The 24,239-nt window shown below is 34.7% G+C and overlaps 2 protein-coding genes across 3 annotated transcripts in view; one reads left to right on the forward strand and one right to left on the reverse strand.

Moving 5' to 3' along the window:
• itgav (integrin, alpha V) overlaps window positions 1-20,133 on the forward strand; it is a 39,104-nt gene extending 18,971 nt beyond the window's left edge. The window contains exons 12-30 of the mRNA XM_079821630.1: window positions 1,073-1,278; window positions 1,563-1,754; window positions 1,902-1,947; window positions 4,001-4,108; window positions 4,494-4,549; window positions 8,112-8,266; window positions 8,801-8,938; window positions 10,116-10,183; window positions 10,294-10,441; window positions 11,303-11,395; window positions 11,530-11,609; window positions 12,075-12,155; window positions 12,380-12,485; window positions 12,593-12,751; window positions 13,265-13,390; window positions 14,518-14,631; window positions 14,786-14,893; window positions 15,034-15,153; window positions 18,527-20,133. Coding sequence (XP_079677756.1) covers window positions 1,073-1,278; window positions 1,563-1,754; window positions 1,902-1,947; window positions 4,001-4,108; window positions 4,494-4,549; window positions 8,112-8,266; window positions 8,801-8,938; window positions 10,116-10,183; window positions 10,294-10,441; window positions 11,303-11,395; window positions 11,530-11,609; window positions 12,075-12,155; window positions 12,380-12,485; window positions 12,593-12,751; window positions 13,265-13,390; window positions 14,518-14,631; window positions 14,786-14,893; window positions 15,034-15,153; window positions 18,527-18,625 — 2,203 coding nt within the window. The 3' untranslated portion in view covers window positions 18,626-20,133. The remainder of the gene's footprint in view (window positions 1-1,072; window positions 1,279-1,562; window positions 1,755-1,901; window positions 1,948-4,000; window positions 4,109-4,493; window positions 4,550-8,111; window positions 8,267-8,800; window positions 8,939-10,115; window positions 10,184-10,293; window positions 10,442-11,302; window positions 11,396-11,529; window positions 11,610-12,074; window positions 12,156-12,379; window positions 12,486-12,592; window positions 12,752-13,264; window positions 13,391-14,517; window positions 14,632-14,785; window positions 14,894-15,033; window positions 15,154-18,526) is intronic.
• Window positions 15,050-23,904, reverse strand: LOC307129320 (alpha-aspartyl dipeptidase). 2 transcript variants are annotated; one of them, XM_079821632.1, is made up of 10 exons: window positions 23,621-23,904; window positions 23,386-23,501; window positions 22,994-23,082; window positions 22,831-22,905; window positions 21,667-21,746; window positions 21,415-21,588; window positions 21,176-21,235; window positions 20,652-20,734; window positions 20,533-20,550; window positions 15,050-15,137 (listed from the first exon to the last, which is right to left on the reverse strand). In XM_079821632.1, exons 2-10 carry the CDS (start codon window positions 23,478-23,480, stop codon window positions 15,134-15,136), a joined length of 678 nt encoding a protein of 225 aa, XP_079677758.1. In that variant the 5' UTR covers window positions 23,481-23,501; window positions 23,621-23,904; the 3' UTR covers window positions 15,050-15,133. The 2 variants fall into 2 exon arrangements, with proteins under 2 accessions (XP_079677758.1, XP_079677757.1); XM_079821631.1 differs by lacking the exon at window positions 15,050-15,137 and having other exon boundaries at window positions 20,431-20,550.
• Window positions 23,905-24,239: the final 335 nt, after the last annotated feature.

Here is a 24,239-nt window from a genome sequence, read left to right on the forward strand (position 1 = left end):
ATCTTACAAGTGAACACCGTTCTTGTTCACTTTTCAGCACTCATATAATTTCTTCAAGTGTCTTTCTGATGAAGCACATGACTGTTTTGGTGGCTTTGTTCCTGCCTCCAAAGAAAATCAACATAATCAAATACTCTTACTATTTCTGCAATATATTTTTATAAAACAGAAATTTGTGACATCATGTGTGAATATGAATATGAATATGACTGAATGAAAGGGGGCATGTCAGTAAATCTTGTTCATGAAGTAGAGAGGTTTATTTAAAGAGTTTTGTGTGTGTTCATCTATGTTTTGGACTTTTTAATGTTTTAATTTTGTGACCCCGTTTTTTATAAACCAGTTGAGAACCACTGCTTTGAATTATATTAGTCTACACCACTGATATATATAGAGATACACCGCTCGAACACTTCCGGTGGCTTCGCCGTCTGATGGCAGTTTAGAACTCAATAAGCAATCCAGTCATTTATATAGATCAGTGGTCTACACCAGGGTTGGCCAATCCTGTTCCTGGAGATCTACCTACCTGCAAAATTCAGATCCAACCCTGATCCAATGCTTGTCTGTAATTATCAAGTGCTCCTGAAGATCTTAGTTGGCTGGGTCAGTTGTGTTTGATCAGGGTTGGAGATAAGCTTTGCAGGAAGGTAGATCTCAAGGAACAGGATTGGGCACCCCTGATCTACACAATCACTTTTATGACTCTCTGCCAAGTAAACCTACCCTAAATATATGCACAGCAATGTTTTGAGTGTTTTTTTCATTCTCTGGCAATATTATTTTTTTTTTTAAATGGACTAAAATCTGAACATTGTGCAACAGTGAGGATAAAGTTTCCTACATTTTTCTGATAAGTTGCTCTGTGCCTGAACTTGTTGAGAGAGGCCCTGTTTTATAGTGAGCAAAAAGGTTTGTTTTAATCAACTCAGCTTATTTGTTTTAGCACTGTGCGTTTATTACGATCATTTCTCTGACAAATTTAGCAATAATTTTCAACATGATGGTCATTACGCTGGTTGACTAGCTGGGATTTTTTCCAATAGGATAAACCTTTTATTTCCCCCTGCAGGAAGATGGATTTGTTGGTGGGGGCTCCTCTGTTCATGGACCGTGGCTCAGATGGGAAACTGAGGGAGGTGGGTCAGGTCTATGTCTACCTAGGAAAAGGTGGCTTCACCTTCAACAGTGTTATCAAACTCACGGGCTCTGAGATCTATGCTCGGTATGGAAGCTCAATCTGCAGTGTGGGAGACCTCAACATGGACGGCTATAATGGTACTTTTTTGATTCTTCTCAATTTATTCTTTGTATTTGTGTGCTGAACTGTTATAAACCCACACTTGCAACATAGACAGACAGAGACAGTACATATAGTCATTTGTGGTCATGGTCATAAGTTGTTGTCACTGTCTTCCTTCCCTCAGTGTGCAGTAATCATGACTCATAAGCTTTTTGAGCAATGGCTGTACCAGCATTAAAAAAAAAAAAAAAAAAACTGCCCGTGGCAGTTACTCAATAACCAGAACAGTTTTATATTTAATCCCTCTGTATTTTCTCAGATGTGGCTATTGCTGCCCCATATGGTGGGCCATTCCACCGTGGCTTGGTGTATATCCATAACGGGCGTCCCACAGGGCCGAATCCTGTGGCTTCTCAAGTTCTAGAAGGAACATGGGCGTCTGCTTCCATGCCTTCTAGCTTTGGTTACGCCATGCACGGAGGCACAGATGTTGATCAGAATGGATACCCTGGTTAGATTTCAACACTCAGTCCTGTTTTACACAATCAAACATCTTCTGCAATATGTTTCACGACTGATTAGAACCTAACACCTCAATTCAAAGCTACTTCCTCTCTTTTGATTTTCTCTTTCTCTCACACTCTCTGTCCTCTTGTAGACCTGATTGTTGGGGTGTTTGGAGCTGACAAAGCTGTTCTGTACAGGTACAGTATGCTTATTCTGCACTTTCGAAAGCACATGTGCATTTGATACAATTTTATGACCAGGACAGATAAGCTATTGCAGGTGGTCTCATTTAATTCAGCAGCATTTAATTTGCTTCATGTGCAAGTAGTGAAGGCAATTACGGCCTGAATTAAAAGAAAATCACAGTGGAACATTTCCCATCATGTACATGGAAGACCACCAGGCATTGATTAACACTTTACTACACATAATAAGCCATATACATATACATAATAAGCCTGTCCAAGCCATTATGTACAGTCAGCTGGTCACTGTTCTGAATAATGATAAACAGCAGTCAAAAGTCAGAGTCATACTCTGACGCTTACAATGTTAAAACTCCCTTTCCATCGGTCCATCCAGACCGTTAATGCATGCATACTAAGCTCTAAAAATGGGTGATTCAGAATCCGTCACAGTATTGATGTCACAAACATTAGTATTTAGTATTTTAGAGCGAGCACACACACACGCATCTGACAGACTGCTGATGTGCCGAATCCGAAATCGCCCCCTATACCCTTAAATAGGGCACTATTTGAGGGGACAGCCATATGTGGTGGTGTCCGAAACCATAGTGGACATGTTTGAGTGCACTCATTCTCCCACATTGCACTGCAATAATGAGTGTCCAGCCGATGTACACACAGCGGCTGTCCGACTTCACACAGTCGTTTTCATTCACTCCTTCAAGTGAACTGTATTAGTGGACTAAAGTAGGGAACAGTGAATGAGGGTTTAGGGGTCGATTTTGGATTCAGCCAGGGAGAGTGTTGGCCTGCCGAATCGGAACCAGGTGACAAATTAGGCAAGACAGCTGATTGAGCATGTGTGTGCGCGCGCACAGTGCGTGGATATGTGTGTGTGCGCGCTCCGATCCGTTGGTGTGTGTGTGTGTGTTTGTGTGCACGTGTGTTTGAGTGTGTTTTAAATGCAATTACAATGCAATTAATTGGTTTTGTTTAACTGTTGTGGTAAAAATAGCTACGGGTAGCGCCAGTTGATTGCCGAGTGCAACCATTCTACGTCATCGACCTAGAACGCAAACAAAATGGCGCCGCCCATTGTCCAAATATATAATGGATTTTTTAAATAACGTAAATCTTTCATGGGTTTTCTGCTACATATTTCAGTAAGAGACATAATTTACTGTATGTTATATTAAGCCATACAAGTCTTAACACCAGGGTATCCCTTTAAAGGGTTAGTTCTCCCAAAAATGAAAATTCTGTCATTTAATTACTCACCCTCATGTCATTCCAAACCCGTAAAACCTTTGTTCGTCTTCAGAACACAAATGAAGATATTTTTGATGAAATCTGAGAGCTCTCTGACCCCTCAATAGACAGCTATTTAATTAACAAGGTCCAAGATAAAGGCCCAAGATTCAAGGTCCAGAAAGGTAGTAAAATTGATAAAATAGTCCATGTAACTCCGTTGGTTCAACCTTAATTTAAGGAAGTGAAAACAAACAAAAAAATAATGACTTTATTCAACAATTTCATTCTGGCCTGTGCCTGTGCCTGTGCCTGACCTGTACCCCACACATGCGTTGTGGGCTATTTAGAACGGAAACAGCATAGCAGACTGGCATAGGCTAGAACAAATTGTTAAACAAAGTCGTTATTTTTGTTTTTGTGCACAAAAAGTATTAAGGTTGAAGCACAGGAGTCACATGGACTATTTTAACAATGTTTTTACTACCTTTCTGAGCCTTGAAAGTGTTAATTAAATAGCTGTCAATGGAGAGGCCTGAGAGCTGTGTTCCGAAGATGAACGAAGGTCTTGCGGGTTTGGAATGACATAAGGGTGAGTAAATAATGACATAATTAAACATTTTTCGTGAACTATCCATTTAAATGCAGCAACAAAAATAGCAGTTTAATTTCCAGGGAGTCATGTAAAAATAAACAAATTTAAAACTAAATTGCAATGTTTTCATGATTTTTCTTTGATTGTCTACCATCTTACGCTATAAGGAACCTGTCTAAAATGGCAGACTGATGATACTTGCTTGTTTTGTGTTCTTAGGGCTCGCCCCGTCATCAGTGTGAACACCACGCTGGATATCACCCCACAGATCCTAAACCCTGAAGACAAAAGCTGCACCCTGCCTGGAACAACCACCACAGTTTCCTGGTGGGTCAATGTTTTTTCATCAAACAATTTCAACCAATCAGCCATCGTAGCATTTACATTCAAAATGTTTCATGAATGATGTAAACACAATGGCCAAATTAAAGTCCATTAAAATCATTGCAATATTCACTTTTTTGAATCGTATTACATTACCTGCGAAATTATGGTAAAAATATTTTGAATCCCTAATACAGTTGAATACCTAATACATTTTTTTTTTTTAAACATGCTGTTAGAATGTTTGAGGGTCTGTATAAATATTTCCTTAAATAGAAAATTCATCATTAGTAATACCTTTTAAGCTATATGTCTTGACTATTATGCTTTGAGAATATGCTGAAAATAATGTGCATTAACACAATTCTACTCTAATTTTTTCCCTTAGCTTCACTGTGAAATATTGTCTGAAGGCAAATGGCAAGGGAGCAGAGTCTACCCTTCGTAAGTACTAATTTCTTTATATATGCAAAAAAATGCATAATATTCAGGGCAATGGGACCTATTATTGCAAGTAGCAGAAGCACATAGCAGCTGTAAACAGAGTCCTGCTGTTGCGGTGTGTGTGTTATGAGCATCGCTGCGGGGGGAAACTAGAGCTCGAAGTGTCAGGCACCAATGTGTTTGGAGCCGGACATACGGTGCAGAGCTATTAAAAGCCCAGCGTCCGGTGCTCACAAAGCCTTCACATGGATCTCACAGTCTGGGGTGTAATGGCTACCAGACCCGCAGCCCACTGTTCAGAGACCACAGACCATGATTCCAATTCATTATTTCTCTGTGTGCTTTGATGTTCTCCTATGCTCTGGTTGAGCTAATGGCTGCCGTTATGCAAGCTTAAGTTGCGGATGTGTACCCATTAATGGATCTGCTGCTTACAGTTGAAAAACACAAATTGTGTGTCAGTTGTTTTGATTTGAGAAACAACTGATTTGAGCACTACTGCTCAAAGGTTGGGGGCAGTTTTTTATTTTATTTTTAGTTAGTACTTTTATTCAACAAGGACGCATTCAATTAGTTAAAAGAGACCGTACAGACATTTATAGTGTTCATAGCATTTCTAAAGATTTCTATTTTAACTAAATGCTGTTCTTTTGAACTTTCTATTCATCAAAGAATCCTGGAAAAAAATTCCACAACAGTTTCATCAGATTACATTTAAAAATATATTCAAATATGGCTGTCATGATTCCTTGATATAAATTCAAGTACTCAATTAAAAAAACAAAATCCTCGATTGCAGTTTACCACCTTCGATTACCCTACAAAATACCGGAACTGACGTAATCCATGAACAAGAATCCATGAAACGCATTATTAGACCATTTTCAAAGGCTGTATGATATATTAAAGCCATTTAAAAATCATAATATAGCATGATGCTATTGTGAAACCACAAAGGCTGCGATTCAATTATATAAATGTATGCGCTGCTTGTTTTAGAGTAATGCAAGAAGGTTTAATTATTTATATGTGTGCAGGTTACGTGTTTTTTCCAGCAGCTCCATTCACAGTTAATGCAGCTCCACACAAAATTGTCTCTGCATGTGCTGTTTGTTTGGGTTTCCAATTACGTTGGGAATGCATATAAAGTATGACACGCTTTGCGTTTCGTAGCGAAGTGTTGCACCCATCTCAGCAGCGTCCGGTAACAAATCCATCTCTCCATATATTCTGTGAGTTTGAGTTGCTTATAACGTTCATCTGGGAACGCAAAGTGCGCAATTTCACCAGATTTGTTACGTAAATCACTTATAAATCCAACACAGGAGAATACACCGATATGTTTCTAAATATGCAAATTGTTGTTCATCGCTATCTAAAAATAAAAGTTAAACCCTCACTCTGAGTTTGCATGTTTTGATGTCCATGTTTTCTTGTTCAATTAATTACAGTTGCTGTAGCATGTCTATCATAAAGAAGTGCTTGTTACATGCTGTAAAGTGTAACAAATACAATCACCACAAGTACATGTGTTTAAGTCATTTTAAAGGCTATTGTTCATCTAGGTCTATTTTTATTACCACAACAAAAATTTGCCGATTAATCGTCAAAATAATCACCCGATTACTCCATTACCAAAATAATCATTAGTGACAGCCCAAAATCAATATTTACATTTTTATTACCACAAAAAAGATCTGATTACACAATTATTCGTCAAAATAATGGACGATTACTCGATTACCAAAAATAATAATTAATGATCAAAAACAATTATTTTAAGTTGTGAGTGTTGCTGTGAGATGTGCTATGGTTCTTCTGTGCTCTTCGAACTATTTTCGCTGTTGAAACAGAACAAAAACAGTCAATATTGCGTCTAAAATGTAAGTGACTTAATATGATTTACTTGTTTATTGAGCTGTCATATGAAATCAGTATAACATTTTCAGTCATGATGGTATTCAACACTCTTGGTCGTGTGATGTTGCTTAACAATATTGTATGTTATAAATATAAAAACTTAAAATTTAGAATTTTTACCGCAGTATGAGTTACAGAGTTTCTTTGAGATTTGCTCACTTTTTTTTCCATTTCTCTTTATGAGGCTGCGCTAGCCTCAACCGTGCAACCGTCAGTACATTTATATATTATATTATTATTCACTATCAATCACCACTTACACTAAATTAATACAGAATCATACTTGCGTTTGGGTGATTCCCTAGTTATTTTCTTTTTGTTGGTGTTTTTATCAGGATACTTGTCCGGTCGCCAAGTTAAATTCTCTTTCACTTGTCCCTTCAAAAACTCCACTTGTACCGGACAAGCGTTAATGTTGAGCCCTGATTTCACAATATAATTTTTTTTATTAGTTATAATTTAATTACAACATTCCAGTAAACAGACATCATAAAGGCAAAGTCGCAAAAACCACCTACACTGTGTTTACATAGTGTAGGGGGTTTTTGCGACTTTGCCTTAATGATGTCTGTATTTGAAATGAGTGTCAGTGCTTTTACTTGCTTATACACAGGATGTGGGATTGCTGTTGATTGAAATGTTGTCATAGATATAGTCACTAGTTCCTTCCTACTTTGATGACCTCACCATGACTAGACAGACCAAGTTTCTGAATACTGACATTGTTGACGTGTTAGTGTGGGTGATCTGTCATATGTTATTAAAGGGGTATGGTTCACCCTCATGATGTTCCAAAACTGTATAACTTTATTTATTTTGTGGAACATCAGTAGGGTCCAATATTGTTTGGTTTCCAAGATTCTTTCAAATATCTTCAGAAGAAAGATTTTTTTATTTTTCGGGCGACTATCTCTTCAGAGAAGGATGTTTTGAGTTTTCAAATGTATATTGTTCAAGGCAACGTATAATTTCAAGTCAAATGCTCATATGTTGCCTTTAAGTTCAGCCATGTTTATATATCTGTGCTTGTGTCTAAAAGGTCCCTAGTGAAACTCCATAAGGGTTGATCCTATCTTTTAAACAAGACCGTTAACTCCAGGTTATTTTAAGCACACTGAAACAGAGTTTAAAACTGCTGAATGCTTTCAGAGAATCAAGGGTATCACAGCGTTTAAAGGTTTCAGGGTTGACTGCTTGTGTTCTAATCAGTTTCATTTGCAGAAAAAAAGTTAGCTTGTTACCATTAAATTGCCTCTTTCTTTTAAAAGAGAAGTTCCGTTATGTGAGGAATGTGAATAAAGGCCTGTTCACAACAAGAATGATAACTATAACCATAAGTATATTAGCGTCCACACAAGTAGATGATAACATTGTTTACTATGAACACACTGTAGTTCTGTTGTCTGGCACTTTATATGCTTGAGCTTTGTAAAGCAGGATGGATTCTGATTGGCTGTCATTGGTTTCATTGTTCATTTATAAATCATTTTAAAAGGAATCGCAATGATATTGTTACTGTATTGCTATCATAATAGTTATCATCCTTGGTGTGATTGAGCCGTACAATTTGTGTTTCTCTAACACCCATTATGATTGAAATGAAAAGTGTACTGACTGACCTGGAAAACCCTTTCATTCACAGAATTCCAAGTGGATCTGACCCTGGACCGCCTCAAACACAAGGGAGCCATCAAACGGGTGCTGTTCCTCCACAACAAGATGTCTCATTATTCAAAGAACATGACCGTCTCCAACAACCTGGGACCTGCCTGCGAGGAACTTCAGGCTTATTTAATAGTGAGCGAATCCATTCCCATTTATGCATTTGACAGATGTTTTTATCCAAAGCATCTTGCAGTGCAGGCAAGGTATGCTGTATATTTTATAGGAAATCAAACCCATGATGTTCCTAATGTCATGTTCTACAGAGAATCCCTATGTGACTCTTTCCTCACTTTTGCTGGTACTGGGCTGTGAAAAGTTTAGTGTAGTTTTGCTTTTCTTGGCCGGCTGAAGGAGTGCTGATGCCTTTATGTCATCAAATATGTGTTTGCTCTGCATTTAAAGCTGCGGTGGCAGATAGCCCAGATGTTTGGCACTGGACTATGCTGTGATTTTGTTTTCAGAAAGGAACAATGTGTTACAGAGCTAAAGAAGGATTTGACCTGGAAAGCCAAAGCTCTCTTTTCTGGACATAAAAGAGCATGTTGTAGAGCTTGTAAGCTAGACTGAAATTCCCCAGGCTTGAGCTCATTGACATAGAGGCCTCATTTCTCTCTCCATCCACTTTTGGCTCTCTACCTCTCTCTCTCTGTCTCTCTCTCTTAACAGGATGACTCAGAATTCAGGGATAAGATCACACCCATCTCTGTTTTTATGGAGTACAGCTTGGATTACAAAACAGCAGCAGATAAGACCGGCCTGTTGCCCATCCTTGACCAATCTACACCTACAAATGTCACCAAGCAGGTACAACAGTTTCCCATTCTAGACCTCTGATTACAGGGGCACTGCTATATACACTATCGTTCAAAAGTTTGGGATTGGTAAGATTTTTGGGGGGGGTTTTGAAAGAACTCACTTATGCTCACCAAGGCTGCATTTATTTGATCAAAAATATAGTTAAACAGTAATATTCTGAAATAAATCATTCTAATATGCAAATTTAGGGATCAAGAAACATTATCAATGTTGAAAACTTTTTGTGGATTTTGTTAATATTTTTGTGTAAACCATAATATATTTTTTTCATTATTTTTTTTAGTGAATAGAATGATCAAAAGAACTGTTTCTTTGAAATATAAATCTTTTGTAACCATTATAAATGCTTTTATATCTTTAAATCTATAACTTTTGATCAATGTAATGCATTCTTGCTGAATAAAAGTATTAATTCCTTTAAAAAAATCTCACTGACTTTTTGGAATGGTGTTTGTTCAATGGGTGTGGTTGTGGGGAAGATGCATGTTTCATATACTCCAGAAAGATCTCAGTGTCTGTAGGAAAGGATGACGGTAGAATAAACGAAGAAGGTTTATACAGTATATATGGCTGCCATGGTTGACTTGATGATTAATGGCATTCAGGCTTTTAACAATGTTGTTAAATGTCTTTTATACTAGCAGGGTTCCCACTTCCCACAGACAAGGGCAAACTGGAACTAGCAGGGAATTTTAAAATGCTGTTTTCTAGTTTTGGAAAAGATTATGAAAATCGTAATATGGAAATATTTATTTTCATTGTAAGAAAGCTGTAAAAGCTGAGTAATTACTTTCTCAAGGAATTGGTTGAACTTGCAAATTGACTTTGATTCAGTTATCATAAATGACTGGAAAACCTTGGAAATTAATTGGATAAAAAGTTTGGGAACCATTAACTAGATGTTATATTGTCCAGCAGCCACTCAAAAGATAAAATCTGCCTCTAGGCAAGGCAAGTTTATTTGTATTGCACATTTCATACACAGTGGCCAAAACAGTGCTTTACACAGAAATATAATTTAAATATTCGTAAGTGAAGGCAAACTTCACTTCACAAATCTAACCAAAGACTTGCATGCTGAGCCCTCAAACAATCAACATTAAATAGCATTGGATAAAAATAGAAACTGTCTTTTAATATTTCATAATCCCTTGTGATTTTCCAGGCGCACATACTCCTGGATTGTGGCGAAGACAATATTTGCAAGCCAGACTTAAAACTGTTTGTTGTGAGGTGAGTCATTGGTTCATCTGAGCCTCAAATTCCACCGTGTTGTCTGGGGGCGTAGAGCTGGAGATTAACTCTGTGTGTGTCTGTATGGTTGATGTTGTTTTGTGCTCCAGTGACCAGAAAGAGATCTACATAGGGGATGATAACCCCCTGACCCTAAAGGTCACAGCAGAGAATGGAGGAGAGGGGGCTTATGAGGCCGACCTTATCGTCACCTTACCATCTCAGGCAGATTTCATTGGGGTCGTGCGCAACAGTGAGGTGAGCAGTGGCCTCTCTACACCTGATAAAATGCACTGTCCTCCCTCTACGTTGACCTCATGTAAAGAGACAACTATTAAAAAGGCTGTTTAAATAACCAGTTAAACTCCATGGACAGTATCTGTGACATGCTGTTGGTTACTACTCGCTCTAATTGTAAACACAAGCAAAAGTTGTTTGGACTGTCGTCGGATCTCTTTTCTGTATTTTTGTATTTCTGCACAAAAATACAGAAAGCATTGCCCCATTAAGACCATTTAGTGTAATTGAAATTTGATTTATTTTAGTATTGATGAATTATTTTCTGTGGCAATCAACAGCATGTTGATGAAGCTTACATTTTGTTAAACCTAAAGTATTTTTAAAGCCATTCAGAGTTTGGGGTCAGTAAGATTTTAATTAATACTTTAATGTTATAAAAGTTGTCAATTTCAAATAAATACTCACCTTTCTATTCATAAAATATCCTGAACACGATGTATCAAAGTTTCCACAAAAATATTAAGCAGCACAAAGGTTTTCAAACTTGATAATGATAATAAAAACATATTTCACCAAAATCATCATATTAGAATGATTTCTGAAGGATCATGTGACACTGAAGACTGGAGTAATGATGCTGAAAATTCAGCTTTGCCATCATAGGAATAAATTACATTTTGATATATATTAAAAATTTTATATTTCCACAATATTACTGTTTTTTTTTTTATTATTATTAAATGCCACCTGAGTGAAAGATTTCTTTCAAGAAACATTTTAAAATATCTTACCACCCCCAAACTTTTGAGTCTGTGTACAGTGAAGTTGTTTAAGATATTAAATTAAGATATTAATATATTATTTATGTATGTATCTCAGACATTGTCTAGACTGTCCTGTGCATTCAAGATAGAGAATCAGACCAGAGTGGTGGTGTGTGATCTTGGGAACCCAATGAAAGGAGGAACTAAGGTGACCAACAGCTTTCCGAGCTACATTATCTGCATATTTATTTATACCAAACATTATTTATTTTATTTATATTGTTGCATACTGTAACATATAAATTAGCTATTTTATGTGATTTGTAAAATTGTGTTTTGTAGATAATAGCAGGCTTGCGCTTCAGTGTGCACCAGCTCTCTGAACAGGACACAGAAGTCAAGTTTGACTTGCAGATACAGAGGTATTTTTATACTAACTAAACATTTTTGGTGGGCCGTCTGTAACCCAAGGAGGGCCATTAGAAACAAATGAAAAGCAAAGGTTTAAACATACAAGCATTTCCACTTCCTGTCTTTTTTGTTGTTGGATATAAATCAGTAAAACTTCAAACAGTTTTAGCTTCTAATCCTACAGTTCCCTGCTGACTGCAAATTACTTTTTTTAACATGTTAATTACAGGGAACGTCTGTCTTTGTCTTTCTGTGAGAACATCCTGATTTTCTTCCTGTCTCTCACTCTTTCTTCACACCCTCACATCAGTCTTTACCTGAATGATTTAAAATGCATTTTTGAAACTTAAAGACTAGTCCATGGTAATATTTAATGGATTTTTGTCTCTAAATGAATGAAATGTCTATCGGTTTTTGAAACAACAGCGCCACCTTCTGCTCGATTGTGAAAGTAAATAATTCCCTTTTGCTTTCAGCTCAAATCAGTTCAACAAAACCAGCAATCTGGTCTCTGTTGTCACAAAGCTTGCTGTGCTGGCCAAAGTGGAATTAAGAGGGTATGATTCTTTATATCTTATTTCTGGTACATTTAAATGGCACATATTATGTGAACTGTTCAATCAACATGGAATGCCATTCATTTTGCTTTGAAGTTGCAACAAGTTATTATACATTTAGATCAAATATTAAGAAGGCAAATTTTGTATTTCGAATTAAAAACTGACTTTTAATAGACTTCTTCCCAATCTTGTTGTGTATTGATCGGCTCTATCCTGTGTAGGGTGTCTGCACCAGAGCAGGTGTTTTTACCCATCGCTAACTGGCAGCCAAAAGACAGTCCTGTTCTGGAGGATGACATTGGTCCTCTTGTTCAGCACGTCTATGAGGTAAAAAATGCTGTGAAGATCATTGGTCAAAGACGTTGTCTATTAAACTTCTGCAGTGCAATGTTTACGATTTTGTTCCTATCTTCTGTAATCACTGATCTTCCCAGCTAAGGAACAGAGGACCCAGTACATTCAGTAAGGCCATTTTAGATGTGAATTGGCCCTACAGATTCAACAACGGCTCTCTGCTCTACATCACCAAGTTTGAAGTGGACGGAAATATGAATTGCAGTTCAGACAGGGAGCTCAACCCTCTTAATGTCACTGTATGTATCCCACAATCGAATCATGAAAGTCTTTTTTATATTTAATACTGTAATTAATTAACAGGATCTAAAATCTTAAACTGATAGTTCACTCAAAAATGAAAATTCTGTCGTCATTTACTCGCCCTAAATTGTTCCAAACCTGTATGAATTTGTTTCTTCTGCTGAACACAAAATATGTTTTGAAGAATGTCAATAACCAAACAGGCCTCATTGACTTCCATAGTATGGAAGAAAAAAATACTATGCAAGTCAATGGGGCCCATCAACTGTTTGGTTACACACATTCTTCATTCTTTTGTGTTCAGCTGAAGAAATAAATTAATCTAGGTTTGGAACAACTTGAGGGTGAGAAAATGACGACAGAATTTTAATTTTTGGGTGAACTATCCCTTTAATGACACAATATTTTAACAGTGTGGAGAGACAAAACTTTCCTTGTTCACAATTAAATTGTATTTAGGATCTTATATAATATTCCAGGGATACAATTATGCTTTTGTTTTTACCTAGAATCCCAGATTAACTGACAAAAATGAGACATCTGCCAGTGGAGACAGAGCAGAGGGGAGGAACAGACACAATGTCCACCGTAGAGACCTGGAGGACAAACAAGGGGAAGAAAACCTGGAGATTCTGGTATTGCCACACTTTTAATAGATTTTAACAGTCTGTGAAGTATTTGCAGTAGATTTATGCTGAATTTAAATGTGTATATATACATGTATGATAATATATAATATCGTTGGATAGTTCAAAAGTATGGGGTCAGTAATTTGTAAAACAAATTTTTTAAGAAATTATTTTATTCAGCAAGGAAGCAGTAAAGTGAAGGTAAAGACAATATATAATGTTTAATTTCTATTTCAAATAAATGCTGTTCTTTTGAACTTTCTATTCATCAAGTATCCTTAAAGGATGATCACAGTTAACTGTTTTAACATTGATAATAATTAGAAAAATTTCTTGAGTAGCAAATCCGCATTTTAGAATGATTTCTGAAGGACCATGTGACACTGAAGACTGGAGGAATGATGCTGAAAATTCATCCTCCTGCCATTACAGAAATAAATCACATTTATTTTAAAATATATTCAAACAGAACATTTTTAGAGATTTTAAATTGTAATAGTTTTTCACATTACTTTTTTTTTTCTGTATTTTTTTTTGTATTTTTTTTAAAACATTCAAAAGTCTTACAGACCCCAAACTTTTGAATGGCAGTGTATATTTAAATATAATTATGTATTATATGCATTGGCACTAGATATGCCATTTGTTAGATGGCCATTTGTTAGGTAGTTTTGCCAACAACGGCAAAATGGTAGATCAGATGGATCTCCATGTAAGAAAGGACACTGAATCACTACCAGAAGATATAAGCCTTCTATCAGCCTGAGCATTTGACTGAGAAAGCCAGGGAAGAGCATAAACAGGAGACGAAGTGATGATTATAAAAAGAGCAGAGTTAATTGAATAATCTTAATTGTGTATGTCTGAATGTCTCGAATGCTCATGCTTAGACTTCGTCCCCAAATGGCCTGACTGTGCGAGAAACAATACAGACTCGAGCTCTTTGATGGAGATAACAATTGCTTTGTTATTCCGTCCTTGTGACTACGCCAAAATGATATCATGCCAATATAATGGCAAAATATTAGATCGGATGAATCTTCACGTCAGAAATATTATATCCTTTGTGTTGCACTGTCTTTCACATCAATATACATGGATGCAAGTCCAATTGCATGTGTGTATCCACACAGGATTGTGGGACTGCCGAGTGTCAGAAGATTAAGTGTTGGGTTGGCCGTCTGGAGAAAGGCCAGAGTGCTATTCTATTTATTTACTCCAGACTCACTGTGAACACGTTTCTCAAGGTAAAAACATCTTTCATTCGACTAAAATAATGATTTAATTTTATTCTGATTCCTATTTCTTCCCCCATTGCAAAGCCTTTAAGATATAAAACATCCTGTTTACACTGCACAAATGCTAATATATTAAAACAGAGGTGGTTTTCTTTCCTTTTAGGCTGAAAGTCAAAACAAATCGTACAGCGTTCGATCCTCAGCCTCCTTCATTGTTGAAGAGATGCCATATAAAAATCTGATTTTTGAGTTGCCAACCAGAACAACATTGGTAAGTTCCCATCTTGTGTGCATTGAATTTATGGTGTTTGTTATTGAATCAACTGATCACGCACGACTGAGGTTTGTGTGATGTCAGTGGGACATCAGTGTCTTTATCCTTTATCCAGTGTCTTTGTCTCTGTCCTGCAGGCTTCTCTGAAGGTGATCTGGAATTCAGAGACCCCTCAGCCTGTCCCAGGATGGGTGGTGGCTCTGGCTGTCCTGGCTGGACTGCTGCTGCTGGCTCTGCTCATCTTTGTCATGTATAAGGTAAACAACTGTAAACTTTAGTTAACAGGGCTTAAATTAGGCCAGGATTAGGCCTTCGTTAAATTAGGACATTTAAGAAGCTTTTATAAATGTGCCTTAGAAAAAAAAAAATATTACTGGTGTGCATCTTGAGACAAAACAGTGGCACTGACATATTTTAAGATCTGTCAGAGCAATTTGCTTTCAGTTAAAACAGCTCAACCATGAATTTAAGTCTGGGACTAGGCTTAAGCCTTGTCTGTGAAAACCAGTCTCTGTGGGGATGACAAACACACGTATATGTCCGCATATTCCCTCTAATTTCTTTTCTCACGGAGCAAAACTTTTCGCTATTGGAAGGACATTTTGGTCACCTGAGCAAAAACATTATTTACCTGTACATCGTATGTAAACGCACACAAAAAGTGGTTTCATCATGCAGTTTAACTTTTAACTTTAATGTGCCATTTCGTTTTTATTTAACTATTGATGTAACTTAGTGATGTATTAAATAAAAAAATTATAAAAAACTGTTAATTCAGAAGTCACTGAATTAAGCACATTTTACAGTGCTGTTAACTGTAGTCTTCTTTACCAAGAAATACAATTAAAATCTCCCCCAGGAGAGCTCAATTCTTTATAATAAATATAATATAATATAATATAATATAATATAATATAATATAATATAATATAATATAATATAATATAATATATAATATAATATAATATAATATAATATAATATAATATAATATAATATAATATAATATAATATAATATAATATAAAATATAATATAATATGAAAAAATTAAGCGGTTACACTAAGATGGTTCTTAATGTGTTTTTGTGCAGTCATTTATTGGCACCAGGCAGCATTAAACCATCTATATTAAATGTTTGTTTAATGCTTATGAATTTCCAAGATTTTCTATATCAGTGGTTTTCAAACGTTTTAATGGCAAGGATCCCTAAACAATCCCCTTGTGAGATCAATTATTTATTAGGCTTACACTAATACAATTATAATAGCTTATAATATAATATAAAAACTAATGGAAGTATTTATAGTATATTATATCAGTTAAAATGCTTTGTTAAAAAAATAACTAACTGAAGTAATTAAATAGATCTAATAGCTAAATATGCTCAAGGGAACATGTGAACTCTTTTATAGTTATCTAAACATCACTGAAACCCAAACCACACACACATCTATTTAAACTGATGTGTGTTACTTTGGTGTTTAGAGTTTGCACGCTACACTTGTGGTGGGTGTAACTGTAAATGTCTGTTTTGTTACCGTGCTGTGTCCATCATCTGTTATTTCCACCACTTAATCAAGCCACTCGTCTTTAAAACATGAGGTTTTATTCCACGTCTTTGTGTTTCTCGTTGCCTCTCATTTTGAGCTATTTGGACCGCAAACACGACTCACTGCTGCGTGCTCACAAGTGACATCATTGTCTTTCTAGGAAACCTGTAAACCGCATCCACCAGTTCTAACACGATAGCGATACCTATAACTTTATAATATGATTTTTATGATAACTTTATAGGGGTAGAACAGTGCACTGTAATTATTTCTGCTGCATTTTATTCTTGCTGCGCACGTGCACCGTTTAGAGGCAACATTGGATGTCAGAAGTATCAGTGGTTCTAAGTCCTTACCGTAACCAATAAAATTTTATTAAATATTTGTAATTTTATAAAAAAAGATATACATACTTTTTGTCTATTTATATATATATATATATATATATATATATATATATATATATATATATATATATATATATATATATATATATTATATATATATATATATAATATGTATGTATGTATATATATATATATATATATATATATATATATATATATATATATATATATATATATATATATATATATATATATATATATATATATATATATATATATATATATATATATATATATATATATATATATATATATATATATATATATATATATATATATATATATATATATATATATATATATATATATATATATATATATATATATATATATATATATAATATGTATGTATGTGTGTGTATATATGTATGTATATATATATAAGTAGATATAGACATAAAGTAGATATATAGATATATTATAAATAAATAAACAGATGAATAAATCATTTTAATTTAAAGACCCCTGTGTTGAAAATCAAGTTTTTAATGTTGTTTATATGTCTATGTGGTGTTTTTAATATGCTTTTAGACAAACCATGTGCACATTCATATCAACACCATTGCTGAGTATTTTCTTGACTGCAGTGAACCAAAGACCATCTCAAAAATGCGATTTGAAATCACCGGTGTTCTCTACGTCACAAACTACCTTGTAACCTATCAAGTCAACATACGGACGGGCTTTAGCATATCATTAACTATGACCGCTCTGAAGCAGGGGAGTCTCGAGAATAATTTTTTTCTGTTGATATGAAAAATCGTACACATTTAGCAATATAGCTGATGGATCATGTATATGATGTATATTACAATGTTATTATGAACTATATGCCTTTCTCCACTGACGTTCTATGATGTTCAAAGCGTTTCTAAGGATGCTGATTTTTAGAAGGCAGACTGAGATGGCGAACGGGAACATGGTTTGTGTAACATTAGCAACACATTATTAGCTGTTTAATAACGTAGTGACGCAAAAGGCTAATCATATTAATTACCGTTATCGGTCCGACATTGTAAAGAGCGATACCTTTGTGTAGCGTTTGCTTCAGTAAAGTTGACCGAGTGGATCAGGTATTCTGAGCTGGTGTGAATTAGTGGAGGCGAGGCTAATTTGCATATTTATGGATCCGCATATACTAATTGAAGCAAGGGTGTAGAGTTACATTCAAGCTATTTTAATGCATTTTTGTTTGTTTTTTTACATTTTTAAATGTAATTTTGGTGATCAAAGATGAGTTTTAAGGGATACAATTATTGACTACAGGGGGATTTTAATAAAAAATGTATTTATTTACTTAGCCCCTAGTGAGTGACTGCTAAACATAGGCTACTTGTTACTTCCAATTTTGTGACCTATTCAAAAAAAAATGCTGATGGATAATATAATAAATATATTTTTTATTTATTTTAGAAATATTAATTAATTTATTCAACCCATAGTGAGTGATAGCTTAACTTTAATTCTGTGACCTATTCAGTAGGTTTTTTGTTGTTGTTGTATTTTTAATACATTTTGTCTTTGTTTTTATGTTTATTTAATGTTAAATGCTTGATCAGTGGTATTTGTATCAATGCGGAAGGGTTTGGTATTGAACCGTGCATTCAGATATCAGTGACTAGAGAGTGGTTGTTTGCTTTGGATGTTTCATCTTGATTTCTCTCCACCTCAGCTGGGCTTCTTTAAACGTGTGCGGCCGCCACAGGACGATAGCATTGAGAAAGAGCAGCTACAGCCTCAGGAGAACGGAGACCGAAACACAGAAGCCTGAGATCTTCACCTTCACCAGTGAAGATTATCACCAGTAATGCCACATCCACAGGAGTGTGCATGATTCACGGCAGCACATCCTTCACATCTCCTTCAGCATTTAAATGCACACATCGGAGCGTTCATCCAGACAGCCCAGATGAGTGAGATGACTGCTGTCATTTGAATGGTACACAACCATGATGTTCTGGTAATGAGACTAAATCCCTGTGCCAATCCTTTCCCCCTGTGCTCCTATCCCTCTTTAACTGCACTGAGTCTTAAAACAAGATTTGATTTTCAGTTGGGCATAGAGATTAACCTTTTAAATCATAATACATTTCAAATGGTTAACAAGTAACCATAATAAAGTTAATGAAACTTAAATAATACAAAATGAGATCATGAATTTTTTCTTTAAGGAAAGATGATGTAGTTTGGTACATTATTAGATTGCTGGTTCTGCTTGAAGAAACGTTTGTTATATTGTTTAATGGCGCTCAGTTTCTGCTGTTTGGGGGCTTTTCTGCAGGACTTTTGGTTCTTAGCTATTTTCTTTGCAGTTGTTTCAGCTGTTGGGATTTTTGGACTCTGGATTTCTTATTTGGGAGTAAGGTGTATTTTTTTGGAGAAAATATTCTTATGATTGTCTACTGTAAACACGTTATCTTAGAGCAGGGTTACGTTTGTGCATTTAGAGCATTTGGTTGAATTTGTATTATAAAAAGATAGAATAATCAACATCTTTGCACAATAGAGCAATAAAACGGTAGCATTTCTTATGAACAGAGCACCTTTTATAATGTATTAATTTACCTTTAGTTTTAAGATTCAGAAGTATTTTTTTATAGATCAAACACTAGTCTGTTTTTTTAAAGGTACATGATGATTAGAATAGAAAAAATGCATCCCATGTAATATTAATTGATCAGAATCAATTTTGAAAATTAATCAGAATCAGTTTGATAGTATGATAGTGTTTTCCCAATGTTTGGGAAAATGAGGCGGGAATCCTTAGGAGCAATATTTGAAAAAGATGATATTTAAAAAAAGTAATTTGGCTGGTGTTAATTAGATTTTTGTGGATTTAAAGGTTGCTGTTCATAGTTTTAGGTCTTAATTTTGACTGAAAAACACAACCCATAATACTGAAAAACACACCTGGATTTCTTATGTTGCTGTATTATAGTAATGCTGTTGCCCATATGAATTTACCCATATTGGGTTGCCATAAGTATGTTGTCCAAATGAAAATTTGTATACTTCAATCAAAATTATGCATTTTAAAAGGATCCAGAATATATTCTCTTTTGTTTGTAAAGTTTGTAAAAAAAAAAACGTATAATAATAGAACATAATTATAGCAACAAAAATATGTTTTTTTGAGAATCCACCTTGTTTAAAAACATAGATCACTGACTCTTGATTTTTATATTTGACTTGCCTTTTCTTTTTCCCCTTGATTTTGTTCAGCAATATGCTGTTAATGCTTCTGTAATTCAAATAAACACATATACTGATGTAGTTGGATTTTTGGTTTTTGTCTTATTTATAAATAAAGCTGGTGCTCATACTTTGTCCTTGACTTGAATGTAGTAGGCCTATCTATTTTTTTAGTGTCTAAAGTTCTTGTTATCGTAACACCATTTTCTAATCTCCAGTGATGAACTTGACCAGCCAGGATTTTTGTAACTGTTAACACTTATCTGGTTGATGAATAACCAACTGCAGACTTTAACTTCAAGAATAATCATATTTAGAATCTACAGTGCTTCTATAGCTTTTGTACCTAAAGCAAAACAGCTATAAATAAGAATTGAATTTATTGAGGATTTTAGCATTTATTGTAAAAAGGTTTGCATTGTACATGATGTCGCAACTCATTGTACATCTGTCAGTAAGAAGCTGAGATCACTTCCCGGTTCATACTCTGTGGTTTGCTTCCCTCTGAGGAAAAATAAATTAATAATTTCACTTGCTGTGCCTATTTGGCATTGCTTTGTTTCTGTTATATATTCCATTTGCATGAGCAGGAGTTTCTACATTACCTCTGGAACAGTCGTGCGTTTGTGCTCCCAAGTAAGGTGGCTTTGTTTCCCTCCACTAAAAGCATTGAGCCTTCCCGAAGACCCTGCCATCAACAGCACAGGTGTGTGTTAGTGCTCAACTGCTGCTGTGCTTGAATAACAACTGATATGAGATTACACAAAAGTTTGGGGTCAGTTTGTTTTTTTTATATGAATGAAATTAATATTTTTATTATTATTTTATTAAATTGGTCAAAAGTGACAGAAAACACATTTATACTTTTTATACTTTCCATTGATTGTAGAATCCTGAAAAAAATCAGCAAATCATCTTTCTTGAGCATCAAATCAGCATATTAGAACAATTTCTGAAGGATCATGAGACACTAAAGACTGGAGTAATGATCATGATAAATTCATCACAGGAATAAATGACTTTTTAAAATACATTCAAATAGAAAATGGCTACTTTAAATTGTAATATTTCTTAATATTTCAAACTGACCCCGAACTTTTGAACAGTAGTGCATGCTAACTTGACATACCAGCACACATGGTGTGTCCGGCTCCTCGTGGAACTGGGTGATTCTCTGTTCACGTGTTTCCTGTAAAATGCAAAATTAAATCTACGTAAACAAAGCCTAAAATACCTACCTTAAAAGTTTGTTTTTTTATATTTTATATATTTGAAAGGTATGTTTTATCTCATGGCAAACAATTTCTGCACAATACAGCAACTCAAAAATATAATTGCTTATGAAGTATCTACAGCATCTGTACGTACACCCATATGTCTGCTGTTGGGATCAGTATCCAGATAGTGAGGGTTAATATTGAAGGGCACTAAAGCAATGGCAGCAAAAGTGGGTGGATAGACGATAGGCATGTCATTGGTGGTGTTGATGCTGATGGTGGAGACGTTGGTGCCTGCACTTGATCCCATGTAAGGTATCCCATCCTATGAGATAAAATCCACACCTGTTAAAGGCAATTGCAGTATATTTCAGAAATTTGATTAAAGAAGACACTAATTCACCTGTAAAACTCTCTTCCTAATCTCAGTTACCAGCTTGTTGTCATAGAGCGCTTTCAGCAGGCGGAAGGTGTTACCGCCACCTAATGGACACAAAAATAGGCATTAGATTGAGAGTGTCTTTTTGAATATATTATTAAATTAGATGAATAATGGCAAAGCATTCACAGAAATGAGTACAGACAGTATAGTAGAGAGATGTAGCAAGTCATAATGTAATAACTGTAAAAAGTATTATATTATTATTATAAAATATTCATAATGTAATACTTTTTTCAAAATGTAATGAAATTGAGCTTTTACATTATAAACTCACCAAAAACATGTAATTTTTTCATTATCGTAATGGCTTTTAAAACATAAAAAAATATTAGTATTCCCTTAAAGTAGCTACATTAAAAAAAATAATATAAATCCAGTCATAAACTACCTGTAAAATGTCACAGTTTAAAATATTAATGCAATTATTATATTTTTATTAAACAGTTGAAGTATTAGTAGTATCAGTCATATGGTGGATTTTATAAGCAGGTTAAGACTGGATTTCGATTTTTAAAATGTATTTTAAAGGGATACCAATGCTTTGTTTATTATTATTAATAATAGCATGAATATTTAAATCTGTTGCATTTAGCAGGGAGTTTAAGACTGGATTTAGAGTTATTTTTTTTATTTTTTTTATGTATCTCCTGTAAGGGAATACTAATATTTTTGTTTTAAAAGCTTTTACAATAATGAAAATATTACATGTTTTTGGTGAGTTTATAATATAATACATTTCTCAATGTAAAATGTTGTATTACATTATGAGTACAAGATTTTATTACGTTTTGAGAAAATAAGTACATTATGAAAATTTTATTACTATAATAATGTAATACTTATTAAATTATGTGCAGTTATTACATTATGAGTTTACATTATTGTTCCAGAGACCACATTGAAAATCTGCTCATTTAAAGCTTTAGGATTAAAAAAAATGTATACAAAGAAATGTTGATACAAAACTAAAGTTTTGCACTATTTCTTTTAAAGCAAAAAGGGACAAACCAAATACTAAAACTATTTTAAATCTTATACATTTCTTAAAATAACTTGTTTAAAAAACTTTGTGCATAATGAATATATATATCTTTTTTTTTATTTTTTATTTTTTATCCTTCATACCAATGAATATTCCTTCAGCTTTCCTAACAGCATAAACAGGGTCTGGTGTCTCATGGACACTGTCCACCTCATAGCCTGGAAACAGAGAAAAGAAGAGTACATCCGAGATGAATGAGCGAAGTGGCAGTGACTGTGTGTGCAAACCCACAGAAAAGTCACAAACCCAATGTCTTGAACTTGTCTCTGGCAGTCTTGGTATAGGCATCTCGATCATGCAGTGCATACGGTACAAACAGGATCCTCTTTACTCCCCTGTTGAGCAGTTAAACAGTTATTCACACACACTTATAACTGGGCTCAGATTAATTTTATCTCAAAAACAGAAATGGTGTTTCATGCTTCTTAAACAAACATGTTTAAAAGTGCCATTGACTTGAGAATTGACTTGCACTTTGCACTTATCCAACAAGCCTGCATACATTACATACATGAAATCAGGAAACGATACCAGCATATTAATATAGCTAAAGGGCTTTATGACTGTTTTGACACAATATTCTTAGGACTGTAGCGTTCCAAACCTTTACATTCCTGGTTAAGCGGCAAGCAACTTACTTTCCAAAAAAGTCTTGGATTTGCTGCTCACAGTGTTGAAGATATCCTCCTCCATGAAGTGTGGAGTTAGATACCAGCAGAAGTCGTCTCTTCATGGTCTTTCTCAACTGTGCTGCCTAGGAAATGTAGAAGTTGTTCAGAGGAGAGACAGCTCAGCAGCGCATGACTATAGCGCTTTTTTCTGCTTACACCACATATTCTCTGATCAGTGTGATCGTAATCTTCAATACATTACCTTTGGTCAGACTGCATATCACTCTGATTATTCCACATATGATAAACATTCACAGGAACAAGCCTTGATAAGAAACGTTACACTGGAATCATGTGATTAAAGCAAAACATTGCAAAATGACTTTTACTGGGACGGATTATAAACTCAAGAAATTGTAGTGATCACAATTAAGGACCCTTTAAAACACATTAAACCTATGTTTTTATTTTTAAACTTTTTATTTGTATTTATTTTGTGTAGTTCCTCGCAGACATTGTTTTCAAAATAAAAGCCTTATAGCTGTCAGACAAACTAAACAGCGTTGTGTATTACAATGTTTATTTATTTATTACATCTATATATTTATCTTTATGTAAATGGCATGTGTTGATTCATTGAGATGAAGTTGTTGGTTTTTACATATGAAAATGTAATTGTTTTTTGCTAATTCTCGAACACGTATAGATTGGTCCGAATAAATTAGACTAAATAATACATAAACCCTTTAAATAATGATTGTGTGAAAGTGATTTGTATCTTTTAACAAACATTCTTAGTTTTATTAAACTGTACTTGGTTATCAAAACGATGTTAAAGAGCTTGAGATTAAAAATGAGGTGAACATAATTTTGAACAACAG

This window comes from Gobio gobio (assembly GCF_949357685.1).
Source record: "Gobio gobio genome assembly, chromosome: 7".
Taxonomy (NCBI): Eukaryota; Metazoa; Chordata; class Actinopteri; order Cypriniformes; family Gobionidae; genus Gobio; species Gobio gobio.

Bases quoted from the DNA above. Each gene is read 5' to 3' on its own strand.
- LOC307129320 (XM_079821631.1), bottom strand. From the start codon at position 23,480: ATGAAGAGACGACTTCTGCTGGTATCTAACTCCACACTTCATGGAGGA. The intron at 20,735-21,175 runs GTATGTCAAGTT...TGTTGATGGCAG, and splicing joins CGGACACACCATGTGTGCTG to GGTCTTCGGGAAGGCTCAAT. The intron at 20,551-20,651 runs GTAATGTAGAAA...ATTTTTCCTCAG, and splicing joins AACGCACGACTGTTCCAGAG to AGGGAAGCAAACCACAGAGT.